This window comes from Dermacentor andersoni, chromosome 1, assembly GCF_023375885.2.
Source record: "Dermacentor andersoni chromosome 1, qqDerAnde1_hic_scaffold, whole genome shotgun sequence".
In the NCBI taxonomy this organism is placed as follows: domain Eukaryota; kingdom Metazoa; phylum Arthropoda; class Arachnida; order Ixodida; family Ixodidae; genus Dermacentor; species Dermacentor andersoni.
Window position 1 is genome coordinate 121671011 of NC_092814.1, and position 22672 is coordinate 121693682.

The following is a 22672-nucleotide window of genomic DNA, read 5'->3' on the forward strand; positions in this document are numbered from 1 at the left end:
TTTGACGTAATGGAAAAGGGCTGGCTTGGTTCCCTACCACCTATATTATCGTTACAAACAAAATAATGCAACATGTTTTTTAATGTTCTTTTTCCAGAGTCTGAACAGCTGTTTACGAGATTTTGAGAAAAATTAGCAATGGATGTTTTTTATTTTCATTTTCAAATAGTGTTCATTTTCGTGAAAGCTTCACATTTGAGGTGAATTGTAGAAATGATAATTTGTGATGCAGCAACGATATTTAAGAAAATTATTGAACAGGTTAAGGTCTCACAGCCCACCAAATTTCAAAAGTCCACATGCATTGGTTTAGTAGATAAACATTTGTAAAGATCGCAACTTTTGAAAAGTGTATCAAATTAAGGAATTTTTCTATAATGCTTCTGTTTTGCACAGGAACATCAAACAATGCTGGATGGCTTTTCTTTACATATACATTTTGCACAAAAAATGTCTTCTTTGTAGCCATAATATTTTCTATTTCACATTGTTGCAAATTTGCAAACATTGTTGCACATTGTTGCATGTGCCTCCACACTGAAGAATCCCGGTATTTTTTTCTTCCTAATGTATCCGTTTGGTGAAGAATCCCGTTATTTTTTTCCTCCTCAAGTATCCGTTTGGCAAAGAAGCCAAGTTCACTTTCGTGCTACCGAGTGATATGCGCTTAAAATATACAATATTCAGGGGAATATAATATGTGAATTTTCGGACCTGTGTTGATCTCTCGTGAAATCACCCTGTCGTCATCCCATTGTCCTCATGCTGTCATCGTCACGCTGTCATTGTTATACCATTGTCATTTCAGAATCGTCATTTCGTTGTTGTCATGCCATTATCGTCACACCACCTTCGTCCTTCTATTGACGTTATTACTTTTTCGCCATTTCATCGTCATCATACAGTTGTCGTATGATGTCAAGGTCGGCCATGGTCATGGCCGACCTTGACAAATGAGTGCCATAGCAAAGTGGGCCAATCTCAGACACAGTGTATGTTGCATGTAGCTGAACCAATGGGAATCTCAAAATGGCCACTACAGATTCTAAGTAAAGGTGTCTTCAGCAATATAGTGTGTTGCTACATCGCTTGAATGCAAATCACATCAATGTCGACAGTCATTGTGAGACAGATTCAGCTGGAATATTTCCCTCTCCCACTGCTCTTTTGGTCTGCTTACTTTTGCCCTCAGATGTACATGTTCACCCTGTTTGTTATAGTGTGTGGCATGTTTCTCAACATAAAAGTGCTTAGCAGTATCAAAGGCCTTGCAATTATCTGTTTTTTTCTTGGGGAAGTGCTTCTGTCAAAACTGTTGCACTTATGCTATTTCTAATCTACGTTACGAACATTATCAGAGTAACAGGTGATATATATCAGTATATGCTCGTTCTTATTAGCGTGCTTACAGTGCCTGCATGCTTTGTGCCACTTCCCCTTCTAGTTTGTCTTTGTGCTTCAGAAAACCTGGCTTGTATCATTTGGTGGGTGGTCAACAAGGCAAAATGTAATAGTAGCATGTACCTTGTTTCCTGAGGACCACAGAATAAGTTTCTGCTCATATTCACTTGCTCATTTGGTAGCTATCCTCTGATTCAAGTAGTTACATATAGTTAACTATCACTGTTACTGATCACCTTGCATTGTTAAAACACTATAGTATATATTTGTGCAGTGAACTCAAAATCCATTTTTGTTCTCCATAATTTCCAATGCATGAGATAATTCGGTGGTAATAACATTGCTCTGAAAAAGAGGCACTTGTGCTGAAGTTTCAGTGTTTGGTTTCCTCTAACTAGGTTGGTTAGTCATAAAACTAGACAGAGTGTGCCTGATATTTTGGTGTAGGCAAGGCACATTCTGGTATTAATGTCAGTAACATTAAAAATTATGTTGCTTGCATTCTTTTCAGCACACATTGTGTGCGCCTCTTTTTTCAGTGAGTGTGTTTGTGCATTGTGGTCTCACCTAACCATACTCACATTGCAGCATTTCCAGTGCAAATTTTTTTGTGTGCAGGGATTTGGAGATGCTCAACCGCACCTGCACCACCCCAGAAAAGATGGCCTTAACACTACTTGACTTTCTTTTTGACCGGGAGGTGCAGGCTAGCTCAAACATTTCTGGCACTGGGCGTCATGGAAAACGACAACTGGACCCACTTCGCATCTTCGCAATAAAATGTAGGTGTTTGCTGTCTGGATTCTTCCTTGATAGAGCTTTATGTGCATTCTGTGCCCACCTATGACTAGTGGCAGCTACTTTCAAGCAATCTTAAGAGTGGATGAGCTCAGAATTATATATTAAAATGATGTACTGAAGTGAAAGTCGATTTTGTAGACATAAGTGCTTAGTTTGTGTGTTGATGTTTACATACAGTGACCTTGTTAGTTTGTTCATGTCAGGTTTGTCAAAATCTAAACATGAAGAGGAAGCTTTACCTCAGGAGCTTCTGAATGCATCTAAATACATGGAAACAGAGAAATTGTTTTCCTTAGCTCCGAGTGCACCATATTTGAAGAGGTTTGTTGCTCTTAAACAAAAAGTTAGTCTGCTTACTTGGAGAGTAAACATTTTATTTAGGCCACCAAATTAAAAAAATAAAAAAAAAGTTATACAGCAATATTTAACAAAGCTGAAGTATGAAGTCTACAACTCTAACCCGGCAATATAACACGATATCACAATTCTGTACACTGCATATCTCTCTCTCTCTCTTGAGAGAGAGAGGGACTTCTAAAGTGGACAAAAGTGATGTGTTATACGTTGCTCTGAAATGTACCACTAATTTGTGAATAGGACTTTTACAAAACTCGTAAATATAGAAACAATTACACATTAGCTGTGAATTCGTTTACATATCACATTTGTCTGCTTCAGATGCTCCAACAGATGCAGTTTGCAAAACTTCCGATATCTGTCTTTAATGCAGAGTTGCAGATTTGTAAACTTCGTGCTTCAATTTTTTTTAACTTGACCGATGTTCAGCAATTTTTGTTTTTAAAAATTGAAGTTCTAAATTCAGCTTTCTCTCTTAAATGCAACAAGTTTTATTCAAATAAGTTCAGCAGTTGTTTACTGGGAGCATTTCTGCATTGCGCATGTATTTGAATAGGGAAATCGGAATTGGCTTTGTGGTGAAGCTTTCTTTTATTGGTGCAAAGCTGTAGAATACTGACATGACTCATAAGTGGTCTGATTTACTGCAAGGAAAAGGAAGGAAGGGGCTAATAAAATGAAGTACTTTGCACGCCTTTCTTATACATTTTCTCTTCTAGATGCATTTGCTAATACAGTCCTAGCTTGCCAGTATCTGTAGGTCGGTTAAAGGGCAATATGTTGTCGTTGAACTTTCAACTGTTGCAGTTTGTCTTATGGCATTGTGAAGAGATACTCTGGGCTGGAATATTGTAACTATGATATTCCAATGCCATTCTTTGTTGCACTTCGTCTGTGGTCAGAGCGGTGCTCAATCTGCATTATAACAAGGATCAGACTGCCCTGAACGGTGGATGATAAGAGTGGCAAAGAATTAAGTGAATAGAACCGCTACATTATACCAGCCCTGTCTTTACTTCTGGGTGAAGACCTTCTTTTTCTTGATTTAAATGCCGTTATAGTGAAAGAATTGCCTAATGGCTCTTGCAGGTCATCTAGTACACCACTTCTCCATCAGTGACCATGACTGGCATCGTATCAAACAAAATATGGACTCCAAATGCCGCACAGCTTTCAGGCGCAAAAATAGAGGAATGTCGCTTTCAGTCAAGGCATTTCGTGACAGGTAGTACCTCTTCATTTATGGAAATGTCCTGATGGAAATCTTGCTTATCACAAGTTTACTTTGTTGACATGGCTCAGAGCATGGTCATTTATGTATATTTTGCTGCCACTGTATACAAATGCCATGAACTCCTAAGCCTTTATGGTTCAATACATTCACATTAATGACTGAGTAAGATGGTTTGTCTACTTTACCCTAAACTATGCATGCTTCATTCACTTGACAAACCTGTGTGGAGATCACTTTTGCCTTTCGCGAATAGCATAGTTTGGTGACTGCATGCACTGCTAAATACAATTATCTACCCGTACCTGCCACGGTGGTGTAGTGGCTTTGGTGTGGTGCTGCTAAGCCCGAGGTTATTGGATCAAATCTTGCCACAATCCCCGCATTTTGATGAGGGTGAAATGCAAGAACACCCTTGTACCATGCATTGGGTGCACGCTAAAGAACTCCAGGTAGTCAAAATTAATCTGGAGTCCCCCACTACAGCATGCTTCGTAATCATATTGTAGTTTTGGCACGTGCTCCGGCAGCAACTGCTTATTTTACGACCAGGCGCAAAGGGAACTGACAATCTCGTGCACGATAGGGAGGAAAGCAGGGAGGCAGCCGAGAGTGAGGGGAATGGTTGTTGGCTTCAACTCTACCAACAAGTGCATACTTTACACGGTCGCGCATGCCGTATCTTGAGAGGGATCTGAAGGCAGCTTGTATCTTTGTGCGCGTGTATTCTCGCTGCTCTTGCGTTGAAGCAGTAGACAGCACGAAGGCCACTTCTTTCGCTGCTGCAGCCGCACTTGCTCACACCAGCATTCTGACAGTGCGTGTCCGTGCCCATCGAGTGTGGTGGGCTCATGTTTGCTTCTGCGCTGACACTACGCTTCTTAATTTAGTTAGTAAGCGCATGTTTCCAAGTTTATATGACCGATAAAGCTCCTTGCTTCCTATAGCTGTCTACTAATTTGCTATCACAATCGATGCTTTGCCTTTCGGGCGAAACTGCGATTTTTATTTTTTCACATAATTCAGTGCCATAAAACATTATCTTGAAATGCTTAAAGGGACACTGAAGCGAATATTAATTTTAAATGTATATCTTGGACCATGCTATATAGGTCACTAATGCACAATTCTGCTGGGGTCCAGAGTTGTTGTTTGTGTTAAAATACAGAAAGAGATGAGGTAGCTAGCAACTTCACCGGCACCGGCATGAACTGCTGTGAGCCATAAGACAGTGTTAACATGTGTGTGGTTTGTTAATACCCTCATACTTATGTTGATTGTGCTGAAATTCACCACAATCAGACACCATTCGATGTTTGTGGTACAAATATGTCATATTTGTATCTGTGAGTCTTTGTATAAGGAAGAAGGAATAAGTAGATTGCGACACCAGTCCTGTCAAATAGCAAGCTGAACAAAGCCTTCATGCAAAGCTCTGCCTGGGCTCCTCTCAGTACAGTCTCCCATGGTGCATGATCCATACACTGAATGACGCATCAATCCCAAGCCCGCAAGTAAATTTGAAACTGTGTAATGAGCCCTACTGTGGAGAGATGCACATGGAAATTGCATTCGTACGCATTAAACCAAACTAGTTTTTGACCTGCTGTCTTCCTGGACATGCAGAAACACTTCATCATCAACAGTGGCCTCCTGTTTGCTCTGGAGAGGCTTTTCTCAAAGAAAGAGCCATGAGTCGAAGTGCTTTGCTTGCAGGTGTTTTCTCGTCTACCTTCGTCCTGGGTTACCTTATGTAGCTAAGCCAATGTTATGGTGCCGAGCCAAGCTGATGGCATCAAGTAGACTGTAGTGGCACATATCATAATAAATGACATCTGCACTTCATTCACAATTGCCTTGTATTGTTACATTATCCAAAATATGGGGAGGTACAAACAGGATTTTTTCTTTCCAAGCTGCATTTTTTAAGAAACATGCACTTATAGATAATAGCCTGCAAGTGCGCTTCTTCACGCACCTTCTGTGATGCAACCAATTTGGCAGACCTTGGGCTAGAATCCTAATTGAAGTATCAACATGCAGGTCAGTGACATTATTCCTGGCCCCATCCATTCAAGGTTTCAAAACATGCGTCTCAGCTTGAAACGCACTACTAGCAGGAACACAAAAGCCTGCTTACGGGCTTTTGCATATCGTCTATTGAGTGCAAAACCTGCTAAATAATGCATAGGTAGTCTAGTTCCAAATTTTTAAACACTAATAATCAAAGTGTGATGTCGTCTCTTGCATTCCTTTAAATCCTTTTCCATAGCAAATTATCAACCTAGCAATATGAGTACAAACAGATTGTATGTAAAAATTTTGCATTTATGAATTAATGGAGATCATTATAACCAATTATAGGCACCCGCTGGTCTTCTGATGATTCCCCATGAAGAAATTTCTAAACATGCATTAATTCTGGGCATTGTCTTCAATGCTCAGGGTCTGGGATAAGGAAGAAAAAGGTGGTGGTTAAATTAACATTGACATTTCATTCTATTAAAGCCACTTTATGTAGTGGTATTGTCATTGTATTGGATATGAAGCCTTCAACCTTGAATAAATGAGAAGAATGCATGCTAGTGCTTCTGTGATGAACTTCTTCATAGCAGGAAAACTTATGACTCGTTGCAGTAAATATGGTATACCTGGTTTTCCTTACAGCACTGCATCACTTGCATTCACAAGCCTACTTGTCTGAAAACAAGGGATGTAAAAATTGTGTAGCGTATAGCCTACACAATCTTTATAAAGAGTCTCACCAGTAGCATTGTTCTGCTGGAGGAGACCCACATTAGAGTATGGAGTAGTTATAATTTTTTAAAGACAGTTTGAAGACTGGCAGTGAGGCTCTACTAACTTCTGCATTTGAGAACTTTGGCTCTATACACTGTTTTTTAAAGGGTGCTGCACATCTCGTGCAAGTTGTACAGTGCTGACAGAATTAAATGCGAAAATTTAGGGGTAAGTTATGTGCATGCTTTCGTTTCCACTGGCTGCAGTTCGTGTCACATCAACGTAATTTTGGTGCGTACACTTAGATCGGAGTCTGTGTAACCTTTGGTAACCAGATTCCTAGCAACATGACATGGTCATCCCGAGTACTTTACACATATGCAGGGTTCTACTAAACGCTCCCTGTCGCCTTTCATTCTGTGAGTGCTGCACATCTGGGGAAGAAAGTTTCAGTGAAATTCAGCCCTGTCTTTTGATCTTATGAACCACTGTAGTCTGATAGATTTACGTGGAGCTTAAGAGTTTCCGTATTTGCATGAAACTCATTTAAAGATCACGTTATGCACATGTTTTCCATTTCAATGCTGTTGATTTACTGGTTCCTTTCTGGTATAAGGGTGGCATAAAATTGTTTGTCAAGGATGTGAGAAGAGCTTAGTGGGTAATTGGACAAGGGAACTACAGTTACCAGCCCTCCAATCCTAACAGAGTAAAAAAGAAGGAAAAAATAATTAAATTCTGGAGTTTTATGCGCCAAAACCACTTATCTGAATGTGAAGCATGCTGTATTTGTGGATTCCACATTAATTTTGACCACCTGGGTTTCTTTAAAATGCACCTAAATCTAAGTGCCACAAGCATTTTTGCATTTCACCCCTATCGAAATGTGGCTGCTGCAGACGAGATCAAACCCACAACCTCGAGCTCAGCAGCATAACTCAATAGCCACTGGCATACTGTGGCAGGTTCCTAATGGAACGTCTACTCGTGATGCCACTGCTGCTAATACCAAATGCTGTGTCGGTGAGAGAGCCCAATTAAAATGGATATTTTGACTGTACTGCTTGCTTGTTCCTGATAAAATTTCTAACTGAAGTGGCATTTCACAGTGCATTTTGTTTACTAATACCTTGCTTAGCTGCAGTACTTGTCTCATGTTTGGTACAAATCACTTGTGCAAGCTGTCTATTGCTGTGCTGGACCAAAAAAGTAATTTCTTCACTGAGAGGAATGGTAGCAACATCTGTGTAGGAGTACAAAGTGCCTGCTGCAGAGATGAAACAATGCGAATAGCAGATTCGCCCTGCTGGTGAGAGATGATGTCATCATTCCTTCTGTTGTGAAAGTCTGCATTTTCCATCTGGTAAGGCTGCAGATAACCGGCATTTCTGATCTACGTTGATTGAAGCAGACAAATACTGTGACCATGCATGGTTGTAAGCAAAATAATAGAGCACAAAATACGACCCTTTCCTCCTTTGTGTGAAATTGGAGTGTGAATAAATGAGCAGTTTAGCTGAAAGAGCCATCAAATGCTTGGGCTCCCTTATTTATGCAACATTTGGTACATTCTGACCTATTTTTAATGAGGTTTGTTTGGAGCAGAAATGTTCATTATACTATGCAGCCCTTTTTAACTATTGTTGTCAGTATAAGTTAATTCTTGGTATAAGTGGAAAGCCAAAACTACTTTCCTTCATTTGCTTTGCAAGTATGTGTTTCCATTGTTCTCATTTTTGTGTGTGGCCTCTGGCTCATTGTTGTTGAGCATAATACAAGAGCTGAACCAGAATGTTGTGTTTCACTGTCAAATTGCACTTTCGTTTTGTATTACAGGGGAGTATACCCCACCACAGGTTCAAATTCTTCACAGTCAGCGGAGGACCCTGCTGAGCAGCTAGCACTTCTCTCTGAAGATGCTCTGCGTGATATCGCCAGCTTACAGCCACAGGTGAGGATCGTTAGCATTTTGTGCCACTTGTATTCGCAGGGCTGCGCAGCATAGACATCATGAATTTAACACCTTCATTTCGAATTTGCATGATGAAGACAGGGAGAAAGGGCTGAAGGACCATGCCAACTTGCTCCCGCTTCCCCAGTGTACGCAGTAGAATGTTGTCTCTTGAGAACTGCACGGTGAAGCCGAAATTCCAAAGCACGCCTGTAGCTACACTCGCCAAGAGCTGTTGCTTTTAAGCATAACTTACAGACTCCACAAAAGCTCATTACACTTTGTGTAAATACGGTTTAGTATTCTTTGTTTATTTGTTTAAGCCGGCAAACAAAAAAAGGGTATGTTATTTTCCAGGAATTCGGTTTTAATAGAAAAAAGCTAGTGAAAGCCAATTTACCAAGCAGCTAAAACACGGATTGCCACACAGCTACAAGGTCAAGGTCACACTTCAGCCTGCCACCCAACCAGTCCTCACTTTTTTTTTCTTATTTGCCCCCATTTTGCCTGCTGCTGCGACACCGAAAACGGAGAGTGGAGAGGGGCTGAATAGAGGTTCAGGGGAGCCTTGGCCCAGGTTCTGGCAGTCTTTGCACTGCAGTCGCTGCAGCAGGTGAACTTGGCAAGTTTAGTGGTGGTAACATGGGGTCATACCTACCATTTCTTTTTCTTTTGTATTATTTGTAGGTTCTTTTTACCTTCATAATGTTATTAATAAAGTGTAATTCTATTTGTTTTTGACAATAAAATGCATTCATTGACTTAATTCCTGCACTGTACAGCACTCTAGCAAGGGCACATTGCTATATGGCACTGTGTCCTTGCTATATAGACTGTTTCTCTAAAGCTTTGTTATTCTGTGTGTCGGATTCAACTACAGCGTTGAGGAGCATGGTGTGCAGTCATGCAGTGTGTTTCAATGTCAACAAAATTAGTGAGCAAGATAAAAATAAAGACTAAGCTCAATGTAAAATATTACCAACTGAAAAAAGACAGTGAAAGGTCATCTAGAAAAATATATTCACAAAATAAAGTCTTTTTCAAGTAGAAATAAAAATCTGGAAAGGTAGGCCAAATTTCAGGAAAATAAGAAAACCAACAGCAATGAACTCCGTGTAAATAATTTTGGGTCTGTTCAGTTAATGATTTGTTGCCCATAAGTTGTTTTACAAATGGGAGCACTCATTAATTTGTTCTTATGTGTTTAGTAGGTTTCCTTTCTTTAATCTCAATGGGACATAATTGATGAATTATGGCAGAAATGCCAAAACCAGTGAAATATTACATGTTAGCGTGGGAACATTTCAGCTGTACCTGCATTGCAAACAGCATTGCTTGCTACTAATCTCCCACACAGATCATCCGCACCGAGCATGGGGACATCCAGGTTGTGCAGGCTACTGCTGAACAGCTTGCACAAATGGAACGAGACCCACAGATCCACATTCTTGCCAGTACAGAAGTACTTAGTGCTGCAGATATTGAACAAAATGAAACTGAAGAGGATTTGGAGCCCTGACAGTGTTGAATGAACTGAGATTCGACAACTGCTTCATCAACCTTGGTCCCAGGGAGGAATGAGGTGGGCCACGGAAGGTTGCTTGCAACTGCTAAGCTGCAAGTTCCAGGAGTCTGGCAGTCCACCTCATGGCTCCACTCGTCCTGCTTGAGCAGACTTGGGTGTTGGAATATTCAAACCAAATAGCATGTATCCTCAGGAACACCAAATGACATTAGCTGTTTAAATAGCACTTGAATAGTTTGGCATTCATTTGGTGTTCCTAAGGATAAGTGGCCAGTCATGTGATGTTTATTCAGCATGCCCTTTCTGCTCAGCGTTGTTGGCCTTAATTTTATTGTTAATTGTGCTCATAGCTAGCACAGTGTAATTTATCAGTGCCCCATTTCATGAACAGCCAAGCATTTGTGTGGTTCTCCTTGTTATGCCTGTTGTAAATATGTGTACATAAACAATGAAAGCACCCATATGTTATCTTTGTTTTGTTCTTTGAAGTATTCAAGCTAACAAATTGAAATGGATAAAGTACAAGTATTATACAGTTTGCATGGTAGCTTAAATTCAGATGTAATTAAAAATTTTGTTTTCACTATGTCACCATTTAGGTGCATACGAAAAGTCAGTGTCTCTATGTTCCTTAGTGTACAGCAGTGTAAAATTAACAATTCATCAATCAAATTTCATCACCCATTACAAGAACCACAAGTGTATTACGTACACTGGGTTAGCACAGAAATCATGTGAAACAGTTGGTGTTAAATTAATGACAATGCACCCATTTCCTATATTTTGTTCGAACCAGGTCACATTTAATCAACTGAACATGGGCCCAAGTGGAAGTTTCTACATTATGAGCATTTTTTCCCCGACAACTTTAACATGTAACTGACAAATCCTTGTCTTAATATATAGACAAAAAAGCTTTTATTTTTTAACATTCTCTTATTTGATCATTTTTGATAACTAGTGACATGCGCATAAATTACCCTTTGAAGTCATTCTACTGTCCTTATCTTGGTAGCCCAGTGACCATAGCCACTGGGCTACCAAGATAAGGACAGTTCACATGTAATGTCTATCCTGAAAAAAAAAAGTGCCCTACCTAATGGAGCTCATACATGGCACTAACAGTATACAGCTGAATTCACTGGCACTGCAGGAAGGACGGTTTTCGTAGGGACATTATTGAATAGCTTTTGTGAAAACTTCACTGTACCAACACCAGTGTCTGAAAATGGTGTGCAAGAAAGTCACTTTCTCTTAAAAAGCAAAGTGTTTATAGGGACAGCAGAGTATTAAGACTAGTACACCAGTCGCCGAGGACTTAAACAAGAACTTGTCGTCACAACACTGCCATGATGTGTACCTGCAGTGGGGAGTGCACATGCTTGTCCCAAAACAAACATTCCATGCTGACACTTCCTTTGCTATTTCAGCTGTGCTGCACAGTGAAGCCAACCCCATGTGCCAAGATATCCCTCAAATAACCGCTCAAGAATTCCTAGTTTGCTAGAAAATCCCTAGCTTTAGATATTTTTCATGAGATGACAATGCAATCTATTACTTGCATCCTAATGGCTTTACTAACGCAGAAAGCGAGGACAAGTGCTCTAAAACACGGCATGCACTAATATTTATATACCTTATATAGACCTTATATTTTCTCATAATGCTGCAAAAGCCATTACAAATTAATTCCAACTTTCTGACTACATTTCATTGCTCACATACTTCAAATGGTGGCCACTAATTATTGTTATCTTCAATTTTGCCAAGAGGGTGCATATTGTAATTTCCATTTTAAATCAAGGCTCTTAAGAAGGACTGACATGTATTCAGGTTTCCCCAGTTATGATGCAGCATCCTTAGTTATGAAATGCATGTACAAGATTTGTGAGTTTTCTTCCTGAACAGTGAATTGACTGCTGCGGAGAATTTCTCAACAGCCCATTACTTTGCATTGATTTCAGCTTAACAAAGTACTTTTTCTGGCACCATTCAACACGAAAATCCTTTAAGCTTTTTGAGAGGCCATAGGTTATGATGTGTATTCACTGATACCGTTCTTTGTTTGGCATGCTGCTGAACTTCTAAAGAGCAGTTCCTTTCCAACAGGGCAAAATATACTTTGTAGATTACCATGAACGAGTGTTCAGCGAGATACAGAAGCAAAATGGAAACCAGTCGCTAGCTGTTTTCACTTCCTAATGCAGCTGGTATTAACATCTACCCGATTGCAGCAGCCTTATTTTGTAACAGTCTGATATCTGTCACGCCAAGTGGCTGATTCAAACAATAATGATGGCATCCCAGCCAACAACAAAGGGTAAGAATAGTGGGAAGTGAACTGAATTATTACAAAATAAGGCCCCAGGTGTACGAGTCCATCGTTAGGAAGTAGATCAAAGCTGCTCTGTGCATCTTTTTAAAGATACCCAGATATAGCCATAAAGACTCCAAATGCCCCATTTGATTTCAAAATGCCTGGATCTATGGATAAATTCCTAGACTTGGCATCACTGGTTCCGCATCTCCAAGACTCAGCAAGTCACCTGACCTCTAACACTGAGCTTATGAGAAGACGGCACGCACGAAGCCACTAGCCTTCTGGGCTCGCAATTGATGCTCGCCTGTCGCTGTGGCACCCTCAGGAGATCACGCGACCTCCAGACATGGCGCAAGGGCTGCTTATTCGCCCGACTATGTGGGCAGTGTACGAACATGGCTCGATCACGTTGCCTCCAACATTGGGCATGCAGGAAGACAGCGCGCATGAAGCCACCAACCTTCTTGGTTCACGCTTGCCCGTCGCCCAGGCGCCTTCAGCAGATCAGGCTGCGTATTCGCCTGGCCCCCCGGGCAGTGTGGGCCCGATCACGTCACCTGCAACACTGGGCATGCAGGAAAACAGTGCGCATGAAGCTGCTACCATCTTGGCTTGCCTACCTTGGCACCTGCAGCAGTTCAGGTGACCTGCAGCACGCAGGCTCAGAAACTTGAAGATTACGCAACCTCCAACACACTCGATCACATGACAAACATTGGGCGCGCATCAAGCCACCAGCCGCCTCGGCTCACCCTCGCATTCTTTCCTGTGCAACCGCAGCAAATTATGTGGCCTCCAACACGGCGAAAATGCTCCTGAGTGTCTGTATAAACATAGGCGCTGACTACAGGAGGGGGGGGGGGGCAGAGCCCTCCCCGGTGATGCCGTAGCCAACATTCCACCCCCAACCCCCCAAAAGTATCATTACCAGAGTTCTGTTACCCACATAATTTGGGGTTTCTTTTGAGTTGTCTCTACCTTTTCACCTAAACTTTTATTGCGGTAGTGGTGACGAGTTGTAGCAGTGATCGGGTTTAGCCTGACGATCAAGGCCGGCAATTTCTCCGCCTGAGTGCCACTTAGAATATCACTGCGGTGTTTCACAACATGTCCGTCAAAGCAGTCTCTAAAAAATGTGATAAGGAGATGTGAGATTTCTTTGTGGGCTATAACTGTTCCTTCAGGAAACACAAGGTGCTGCAGACACGCATGCGGACGGTCCTATTCTTGTATATATTCCAGGAGAGCGCCCTTTTCATCATGGAATTTCAGGCACGACCACAGAAAGTGTTCATTGTCTCCTGTCTCCTCACATGCCATACAGTTCGGAGGATTGATACACCCCTAATCCTGTCCTTATTTGATATAGAAATGAGGCTTCCTCTCGACGAAATCTCTTGGTTACGCAGGGCATATGTGGTGGAACCCAAAGTGAGCCAAAGCGATTTCATACGTCAGATTTTTTAACTTTATTACTGTTTGGGGCCTTTGGTAGGATGATAGCGTATGCAAGAGCATAAACTATTTTGTTGCCAGTAATACGAATGTGGGAGTGAATCCACTGAAACTTTACTGTGAAGCCTTTGTTGTTGAGTTCTTTTACGAGGGCTAGTGATTTGCGCAGGCACTTGATGGACGGTAGGCCACGTTAGAGTTGTTGCAACGCAGCCTTTTAATCCATAAGGAGAACCACATTTTGTGGAGGCAAAGACTTTAGCTTGCGCAAAGCAGTAGCTATAGCCACACCTTCCACAACTGTTGATGAGGCTATACAGTCCAGGTGGCCAGACCACACGTATCTCGGAGAGGGAATAAATAGTGCAGCTGCGCAGCGGTCTTTCGTCTACTTTTAAAGAGCCATCTGTGTATACTCGGAGGTGATTCGGGTAAGTTGTGTTCAAATGTTCCAGAGCTAGTGACGGCTTCTGCAGATGGAATGCAGCTCTTGGCAGTCGTGGTACCTTTAAGTTGCGTGTGATATCTTAGAGTTTACAGGGCGGGTCCACCTTTTCCTGTTGTCTCAAGCAGCTTAATCCTAAGACTCGTAGCATGTTCAGTGCTGCATAAAAATGTGAGCGCGGCCTGTGACCTACACCTATCTGTCAGTAAAACGACTTCTTATGTGAGTTGGTCACTTATTGCAGGCATAACAGCAGCGCAAAAAAACACACAAAAGAAAGGAACACTGTCTGTGTCTGTCGGTGTTCCTTTCTTTTGTGTGTGTGTGATTTTTGGCGCTTCTGTTATGCCTACACCTATCTGATCTGATGCCGTTCTCATATAGTTGGTACGAGCGCTTAGAAGTGACGCACAGAAAATGTCTTCGACTGTGCCTGGGAGGCCCCCAGCCAGCATCGAAGAAAAGTGTTCTACGGAGCTGAATAACCGTCTGGGACTTCAGGCTTCCCAGACTCTTGTAACCCACCTAGTACGTTTGAGCGAGTCTTTGCCCCGCTTTGCCCCGCAAAGCGCTCATAAAAATTCTTAGTGTGGCTAAATGCATACTGCATCATTGTTGGCGCGGACGTACACGGCATTTAATTTATATTTTCTGTTTATTTCTGCAAATGCCGGCAATAGGAGGACAAGCACATTACAAGCACCAGCAGCGGCTGCCTCATCCATATTGTTTCACTTCCACATCTTTTTTGATTTCCACTGTAAACTCCATGTACAGACACATTTTAATTAAATGTATACAGAGGACGAAACCTATATCTTTAAAGATTTTAAAGAGAAGGAAGTAGCCAACTAACAATGATTTCTAATGGTATGGATAGCCTATACCTAGAGAATGAATATGCTGCTGTATGTGTGCCTCGCTTCAAAATGCTTTGCGTGCTTTCCCGACCCGGAAAAAACACCTCCTGCCTTCAGTGACCCCTTGAACACAGTCTTTTATCAATGGCACGTGAATGATACGTGTCTCAGTATTGCTTAACTTTCCAGTTGGCAATGCTAATGACTCACGAAAAAAAATGCACAATAATTTACAACATGTATTAGGTATGGAAACGTTGCCACTTGCATGCAGAGGTCATAAATATACGGGGTGTTTCATGTAACTTGAACCAAGGATTTAAGAAAAGTGGCTAGCCACAGCTGAATGAAACCAACGGCATATGGTTTGCCGTCATGTGGCGTTCCTTGGAGTGTTTTTTTATATTCCGCTTAGTTAACTAAGATGAATTATGTCAAAGTATAACTTTAGGGCCAAGTGCATTTCGTTGCGTTGTAGAGGGGGTTCAGAAGCGACCGATTCAATTTCTTGTGACCGCGTACATGCTGCGTGGCGTTTCTTTTTTCTTTTTTTCCCGACGTTTAAAGAAAGCCCGCGAAATATGAAATAAAACCACATGACTGCGCTCCCAACCGTGCGTTGAGCCATAGTCCTTCAATGCTTTGTGAAGGACTCTGGTCGGGCCTATCGCTTAGGGACGACGGCGCTTCCTTTCCGTGTTGTACCGCCAAAGATGCTGACGCACTGTGAAGCCGATGACTAGAGCCGCGGCTGCTCGCTTCGCCACGGTCCACGCGCACGGTTCATTCGCACGAAGCGGAGTTCCAATCAGTCGGCCGAAGTGAACGGACGTGTCGTCGGCGCGCTCCGCAACCACCGAGACTACGCGACCTTCACCGACCGCCCTTGCCCGGGCCGCTTTCGCCGGGAGTCGTACGGGAAGCGGCTTTCTCGCCGTTTCCCACCGACCGCCTTTTCTTCCCGGGACTTTTTTGCCGCTCCCCGCGCCTCTGCAGCTCTGAAGCAGTTCCAACGCGGCTGCCCCTGCCGGGGCCATTGGTGCCTTGGCGTGTTTTCTACACCATGAACCAAGAGCGCCAAGCGACCAGCTCTTCCGAGGCCCATGTTCTAAACGGACGTGCAAAGGGCCTTCGGTCAATTCACCGCTCTGTTTCGATGGTGCATTTATCTACCGCAACGTCATTTTCCAACGAGCAGAAGACGCAATCGGCGACGGAGAACGCCGCCGCGCGTTCCTCGACAACAACAAAGACGCCCGAGGTGGATACCGCGGGAGTGGCCGCCGATCCCATCGTCGCCAATTTTCTCTCCCAACAACGAGAGGTAGACACTCCGACCGGGGAAAGGATGGAGGAAGATGCTACTCCGAACATTTACGACGACACTGGTGGCTGTCGGAAGACAGTCATACATAAGCGACGCATCCGTCAAACGCACGCTAAGACGCAACCCTCCGAGAACATCTTGGGCATTCCGGACGCCTCCCAGCCTACCGTACGCAAGCGCAGTCGGAATCAGAACCTGCCTCAACTTCCTTTGCACGACGAAAAGATAATTCTGCGGCCTCACGGAGGACTTTGCCTCGATAAGTGGACGCGCCCAGAACTCGCCAGTGCTCTATGGAGTGCAGCCGGCTTGACCACCGACGATCGTCAGGACATCATATTCCGACTGCGACCTCAGCAGAACTTGGCAATCATCAGCACACCCCAGTCACACGTAGCCCACGCATTGTACAAGGTGAGGGAGCTGAACCTTGGTCAGCGGGTCTATCCCATCGCAACATATTTGTCTTTTGCCCGGTACACCGTCTTCCAAGCTAGTGGATGAGCTTTTGGCTCCTGGAACTCAAATACTTCAAATACTTCAAGCACGAATGATGAGTCAAACCAACGTTGTGTTGGTAACATTTGAAGGACTTAAAGTGCCCCGCTACGTGCGTTTCTATGGTGCAGAACTCCGCTGCTACCCCCATCGACCCCGCCAACTGGTCTGCAAGATATGTCACAAGCTCGGCCATTGGGCTGATTACTGTCCTACGTCGCACGTGGTCATTTGCGTGACGTGCGGGACTGACAACCCGACCCCGTCACATCCGTACACCCCACACTGCAGATCCTGTGACGTAAAGCCCCTCCACCCTACAGCGGATCCAAACTGCCCGCGGCGTGCTAGGCAGACACTGAACAAAGCTTGGGTGCGGAAAGCTTTCGAGAAAGAGCAGCGTGAACTCCAACCCCCCAGCGACCCGACCACTACCACAGATAAGCGGAGACCCGAACGTCGCGCGCCCCAACGAAGACAAGACAAGACCGGTCGGAGAACCGTTCGAGATCCCGTCGCAAGTTCCGGACCCGCTCCAAGTCTCGGTCCCGATCCCGCGAGGCATCGGTGCGCCTCCCAGAGAGGCACCCTCCTTCCCCATAGAACTGAGGTGAAACAGCGCGAAAAAGACGAGGACACAAGGAAACAAATACCACAGACAAGCGCTGACTGCCAATTGGAAGTTTATTTGAAATTCACCGGACATTTATACATTTTTCAGCGTAGGCATGCGCACATCAGTCGTAAAAACATCTGCAAATCAACATTTTAATCTTTCTTCCAAAAATGTGATTTCTTTTTCCGACAAGGTAAGAGAGGGAGTGCTTATACATTTATCTCCTTCCTTTCTTATATGAAAGGCCTCTACTATTTCCCTTTCCTTCTTACCCTTTCCTTTCCCTGTGAATTTTGTCTTTTCAAATATGGGGGTGCATTGACACTTGTTACAGTGTCCAGCTAAATGACTCCCATAGCCATTCTTTAGGTTAGGGCTGTGCTGATGTGGGGGGGGGGGGGGGGGCGGAAAGCTAGCAAAGCTGGAAAACTATCATACTTTGCTGACTTATTGTTCCTGAGCATGTTTGGTGGCATGAATCGGACGTTTCCCAGTGTGAGTGTCCAAAAGTTGCTGAGCTGACAGCACAGCTAATGCATTTTTCTGACATCCTCTATATCTTGTATCTCTTGATTTTTCGTTTTTATTGCGATTGCAATAATGCGGACACTACAGGCGAATTTGTGCAGTCTCCAAGATATTGCAAACAAAGTCCAAGTGCGAGGAAAATTATTAGCCCGTGCGCCGTATGCTGCGGGGCCGAGTACGATGGCGGCTTGATGTGCGCTAGAGTTAGGCTAGGGAGCCTATAACTCTGATGTCCACCGTCTTCCCGCGCGCCAAGCGTTAGAGGTCGTGTAATTCTGGGGTTTAGAGATGTGGCACAGATAAAATGGTGAAGTGACAGACAGGCATACACAGACAGACAGAGAGAGAGAGAACTTTAATGAGGTCCTGAGAAGCGCCGCCCTTAGAGCAGCACCGCGGGCCGCTCCCGTGTCGGGACGGGGAGTCCTAGCCTCACCGCCGCATCATGGGCTCTCTGGACAGCCCGGAGTTGTGGGAGAAGCTCGGAACTCTTGGTGGCAGGGCTCAACTCCTCCTCGGTGACTTTACTGGGCCCCCGTAACGAGGGGCACCGCCCAAGCATGTGATCTAAGCTGCTAACCGACCCGCAGTCCGGGCAGGTAGACTCGAAGGCGTCAGGAGTAATAATGCTGAGGAAAGCTAAACTGGGATATGACCTAGTCTGCAACATTCTAAGTGTGATTGCCTGAGACCTGGAGAGCTTACCGTGGTGGGGGGGGGGCAGCCCGCCTGCCCATTTGATAGTGCTTGGTGACGTCGTTAAAGGTGAATAAAATGTCTTTTAAGTTCCCCGTACCCATCCTGCAGACCTGCGTCCTCCCAGCTGTATCATTGAGGTTGGTGAGGGAACCCAGCTGAGAATCGAGATGTGCCGGAAACCAAGTAATGGTGTGCGGGGATATAATGTTATTGCCGAGAGTTTTAGAGGCTTCGACGGAAATGGAGCCAGAAGCAAAGGCCCTAGCAGCCGATCTAGAGTCTGTGTAGATTTGTGATCTGCTATCGTCCAGGAGGGCGAGAGCTATGGCCGCCTGCTCGGCCCTCGAGGGAGTAGAATCTTTGAAATATGCGGAATAAAACTGCGAATTTTCGGTAATTCTCTCGCTGTCAATGCTTCGCCTTTCGGACGCTAACTGCTACTGTTTTCTTTGTTTTTATTTGTGCATTAACGTGCATCTGTACCTTATTAAACTTACTGCTTAATATGTGTGCAACGTGGGTAGGCTTCACTAAAAGAAGGCTGAAATGCAAACTTGCTATACCTAGAAAACGCATAGTTTTTACGGAAGCAGCTATAGGTTGGAATAAAATTTTGAAGGGGCCATATGACACCATCTTTTCATAACCCAATTCTGCATATCACCGTTTTCTTTGTACTACATCAAATGACAACACTGAAAAACGAGCGGATTTCATGGTCTCGATATGTTTAAGATACTCTTTATGTACTCGTGAAATTTTTGATAATTTGGAAACCCTCGCGCATCCGCGCTGACAACGTCCTAAGCGGTGACTCGCTAATTGCGTCTTTTGCTGCAACTACTGATAGCGTTTGTTTGCCTATAGATGCATATTCACAACACTACCGGTCGTTGGCTTGGTGTGAAACGCAAACAGCGCTTCGCTCAAGTTAACGTGTTAAGCCAGCATTATCTAAAAAAGTAGCAGTTTAGCGCGAAAGGCGAAGCATTGATAGCGATAGCAAAGTATTATAGAACTACATGCAGTATAAAGGTCGTACTTTTATCGGCCGTGTAAATTGCAGTAAGTATTCGCTCACTAATAAATTAACAAGCGCCGCGTCACGCACGCACAGGCAAACATGAACAGATCTCACACGAATACCGCGGACACTCGATCGCTGCCGCAACGCTGGCGTGATGGAGAACGCCGGCAGCGAGGAGCAAACGCTGCGTGCTGTGGACCACCAACACTGGGCGCACGAGAACACAGCGCACATGAAGCCACCAGACATCTCGGCTCGCCCAGCATTGGCACCCGCCGCAGATCACCTCTAAAATAGGGCGCTTGGAGTCGCGCTAAGCCGCGCATTCGCAGCAGCTGTCGGGCTCGAAGAGACGCACGCACACCTGCCCTTTCGCAATACCCCTCTTGGCGCGCGCTTGATTACGGTACCGCGCGCGCTCACTCCCGCCACATCATCTCGCGCGCAGCACTGCACGGGCGAGCGGGAAAACGGCGCGCAACAAGCCACCATCCTAAAGTCCCTCAAAGAGGGACCTTACACCATCCTCACCTCCCACCTACAGCGTACGGCGGTTTTGGTGCGCGATAGGATTTTATCGCACTTGGACAGATGATTATGCTTATGTGCATCCCTTTTGAAACGGGGTGGCGACAGTCATGAAGCCTGCTTGGTTTAATCAGATTTTACTTCACATATCGCCATCTAGTCTTTTGTCTATCTGATCTCCATCTTTCGTATTTAAAACCTCTGCCGTTTACCCGCCGTGGTTGCTCAGTGGCTATGGTGTTAGGCTGCTGAGCACGACGTCGCGGGATCGAATCCCGGCCACGGCGGCCGCATTTCGATGGGGGCGAAATGCGAAAACACCCGTGTACTTAGATTTAGGTGCACGTTAAAGGACCCCGGGTGGTCGAAGTTTCCGGAGTCCTCCACTACGGCGTGCCTCATAATCAGAAAGTGGTTTTGGCACGTAAAACCCCATAATTTAAAACCTATGTCGCTATATTGTATCGTTACCTACGCTTGCTATGACTCCGGTTCTATCAGTCTCTTTCCTGCTTTCTTCCACGAATACTCTAAACGTCTGTTACTTGCCTCTACTGCTGACCAGTTAATGCTACCATGTTTGAATCCGTGGGCTTCCGGAAGGTGGGCTCAACATGCGCGTCTCGCTCAGTAAATATCTTGGCATTCAGGAAACTGACTGACTTTCGCGATGCTCGGATTTTCACGAAACGGACGCCGCACCGCCATTGAGAAAGAAAGTGTGCCGCGAAGTACACTTTATCCGGGAACCGCACGAGCGAATTCCGCAACCACAGCTATACTGCTGCGTAGATAAGTCGCTTGTCAAGCTCTCTTTTGAAGTCGTGCGAGCAGCATTTCGATAGCATTTTATTGCTTGCTGTCCACAAGATGGACGAGCCGTGAGTTATCATTCTATTGTTTCCCAAGTGCCAGCAAGGTGAGAGGAAGCAGCTTAGCGCCCAGAAACTGCAGATGAGCAAGCTCGTAACGGCGGCGATGATTCTGTGCTCACGGAATTTTCAGCCAGATGACGAATTTGGCAACGTGAGAGAACTTACATGATTTCGTGTTTGTTTTTCCTTGTTGTTAATGCACTTGAACTAAATTGATGTGCAGCTAGCTAATAGTAAGGTTCACCCTTTTCTTCGCACAGTCGCCTACGTTGCTCCGGTTTTACGTAAATATAAAATAATTTTTGCTTTCAACGTGAATCACGAGCACACACATTTGTCGATATAGCATAGCATGCTTTCGCCCTAAGATAATTGGCAACGTTTAATGAAAACAGCCGTGGTATTCAGTATGTATAACTCGCTCTGCGCTTAGTGCGAGTGGTGGAACACACTGTGGGCAAACCTCGCTATTTGCATGCATCGTGCAGGCCATTGCATACGCAGTGTGGCATGCTATAGGCTGCTCGGATGAAGTCTACTATACGCACGTGACTCAATTCACCTGTCCTAAGTGATTGCATGGTTGGTGCTAGCAGAGAACAGGAAAATGCTGAGGAATCACTTTGGTTCCGAGATCGTTGCGTCAATTCTGGCTTTTATATAAAGGTAGAACGAGGTGTGTTAATTTGCGGACATAATGTGATACACGAAGCAGGGCACGTGCACAGCGGCTATACAATTTGACCCAGCAACATCTTTATGCGGTCCCGATAAATGTACATAGAACATGCAAGAAATGCCGTGGTAACATCTGACACAGCTCTGCCAGTTCCACCGCCGAGTACGTCTCTTGCACCAGACTTGTACACGTTACAGAAAAAAAGTAACAGAATACAATTAAAATTACTTCATTGAGGAATGTAATTGATTACAGTAACCGATTACAGCCCCACGAAAATAATTGAAGAATTACCCAAAAAAGTTATCGATTACTCCTACGCTATTTTCCTCTGAACTTTTATTAACATTGTATAGATACGGTAAAGAGAACGAGCTGGCCTGGAACTTCCAGTGCGTCCTCTGCAGCCCTTCATACATTACTTATGTGCACTAACAATTGCCTTTAAAAAAATCTCGTCAGTCATCGTCCAGTGGCGTACCAACTATTTCTAAACTGGGGGGGGGGGGGGGGGGGGGGAGGGGGGCAAACAGCAGACGTTCTGATCTCTCGTTCTCTCTCTCTGTATATATGTATATATATATATATATATATATATATATATATATATATATATATATATATATATATATATATATATATATATATATATATATATTGCCAATTACTATTACAATAAGTGAAATGGTCTGGAAATGCTTCTGTCAGTTATATTCATATTTAACAGACAGGGACCTATCCATGGTCGCCCTGAAAAGTGATCTGAATTTGCAGTTATCTCTTGCAACTATATACAATCTCAAGATGATA

The 22672-nt window shown here is 44.0% G+C and overlaps 1 protein-coding gene across 6 annotated transcripts in view; it reads left to right on the top strand.

Moving 5' to 3' along the window:
- The window catches only part of LOC126544023 (protein BANP-like), a 52241-nt gene extending 41773 nt beyond the window's left edge, over positions 1-10468 (top strand). For all 6 annotated transcript variants that reach the window (XM_072286933.1, XM_050191206.3, XM_050191207.3 and 3 more), the window contains exons 7-10: positions 2020-2183; positions 3649-3784; positions 8366-8480; positions 9838-10468. In XM_072286933.1, the coding sequence (XP_072143034.1) occupies positions 2020-2183; positions 3649-3784; positions 8366-8480; positions 9838-9999 (577 nt within the window). In that variant the 3' untranslated portion in view covers positions 10000-10468. The remainder of the gene's footprint in view (positions 1-2019; positions 2184-3648; positions 3785-8365; positions 8481-9837) is intronic.
- The last annotated feature ends 12204 nt before the right edge of the window (positions 10469-22672 follow it).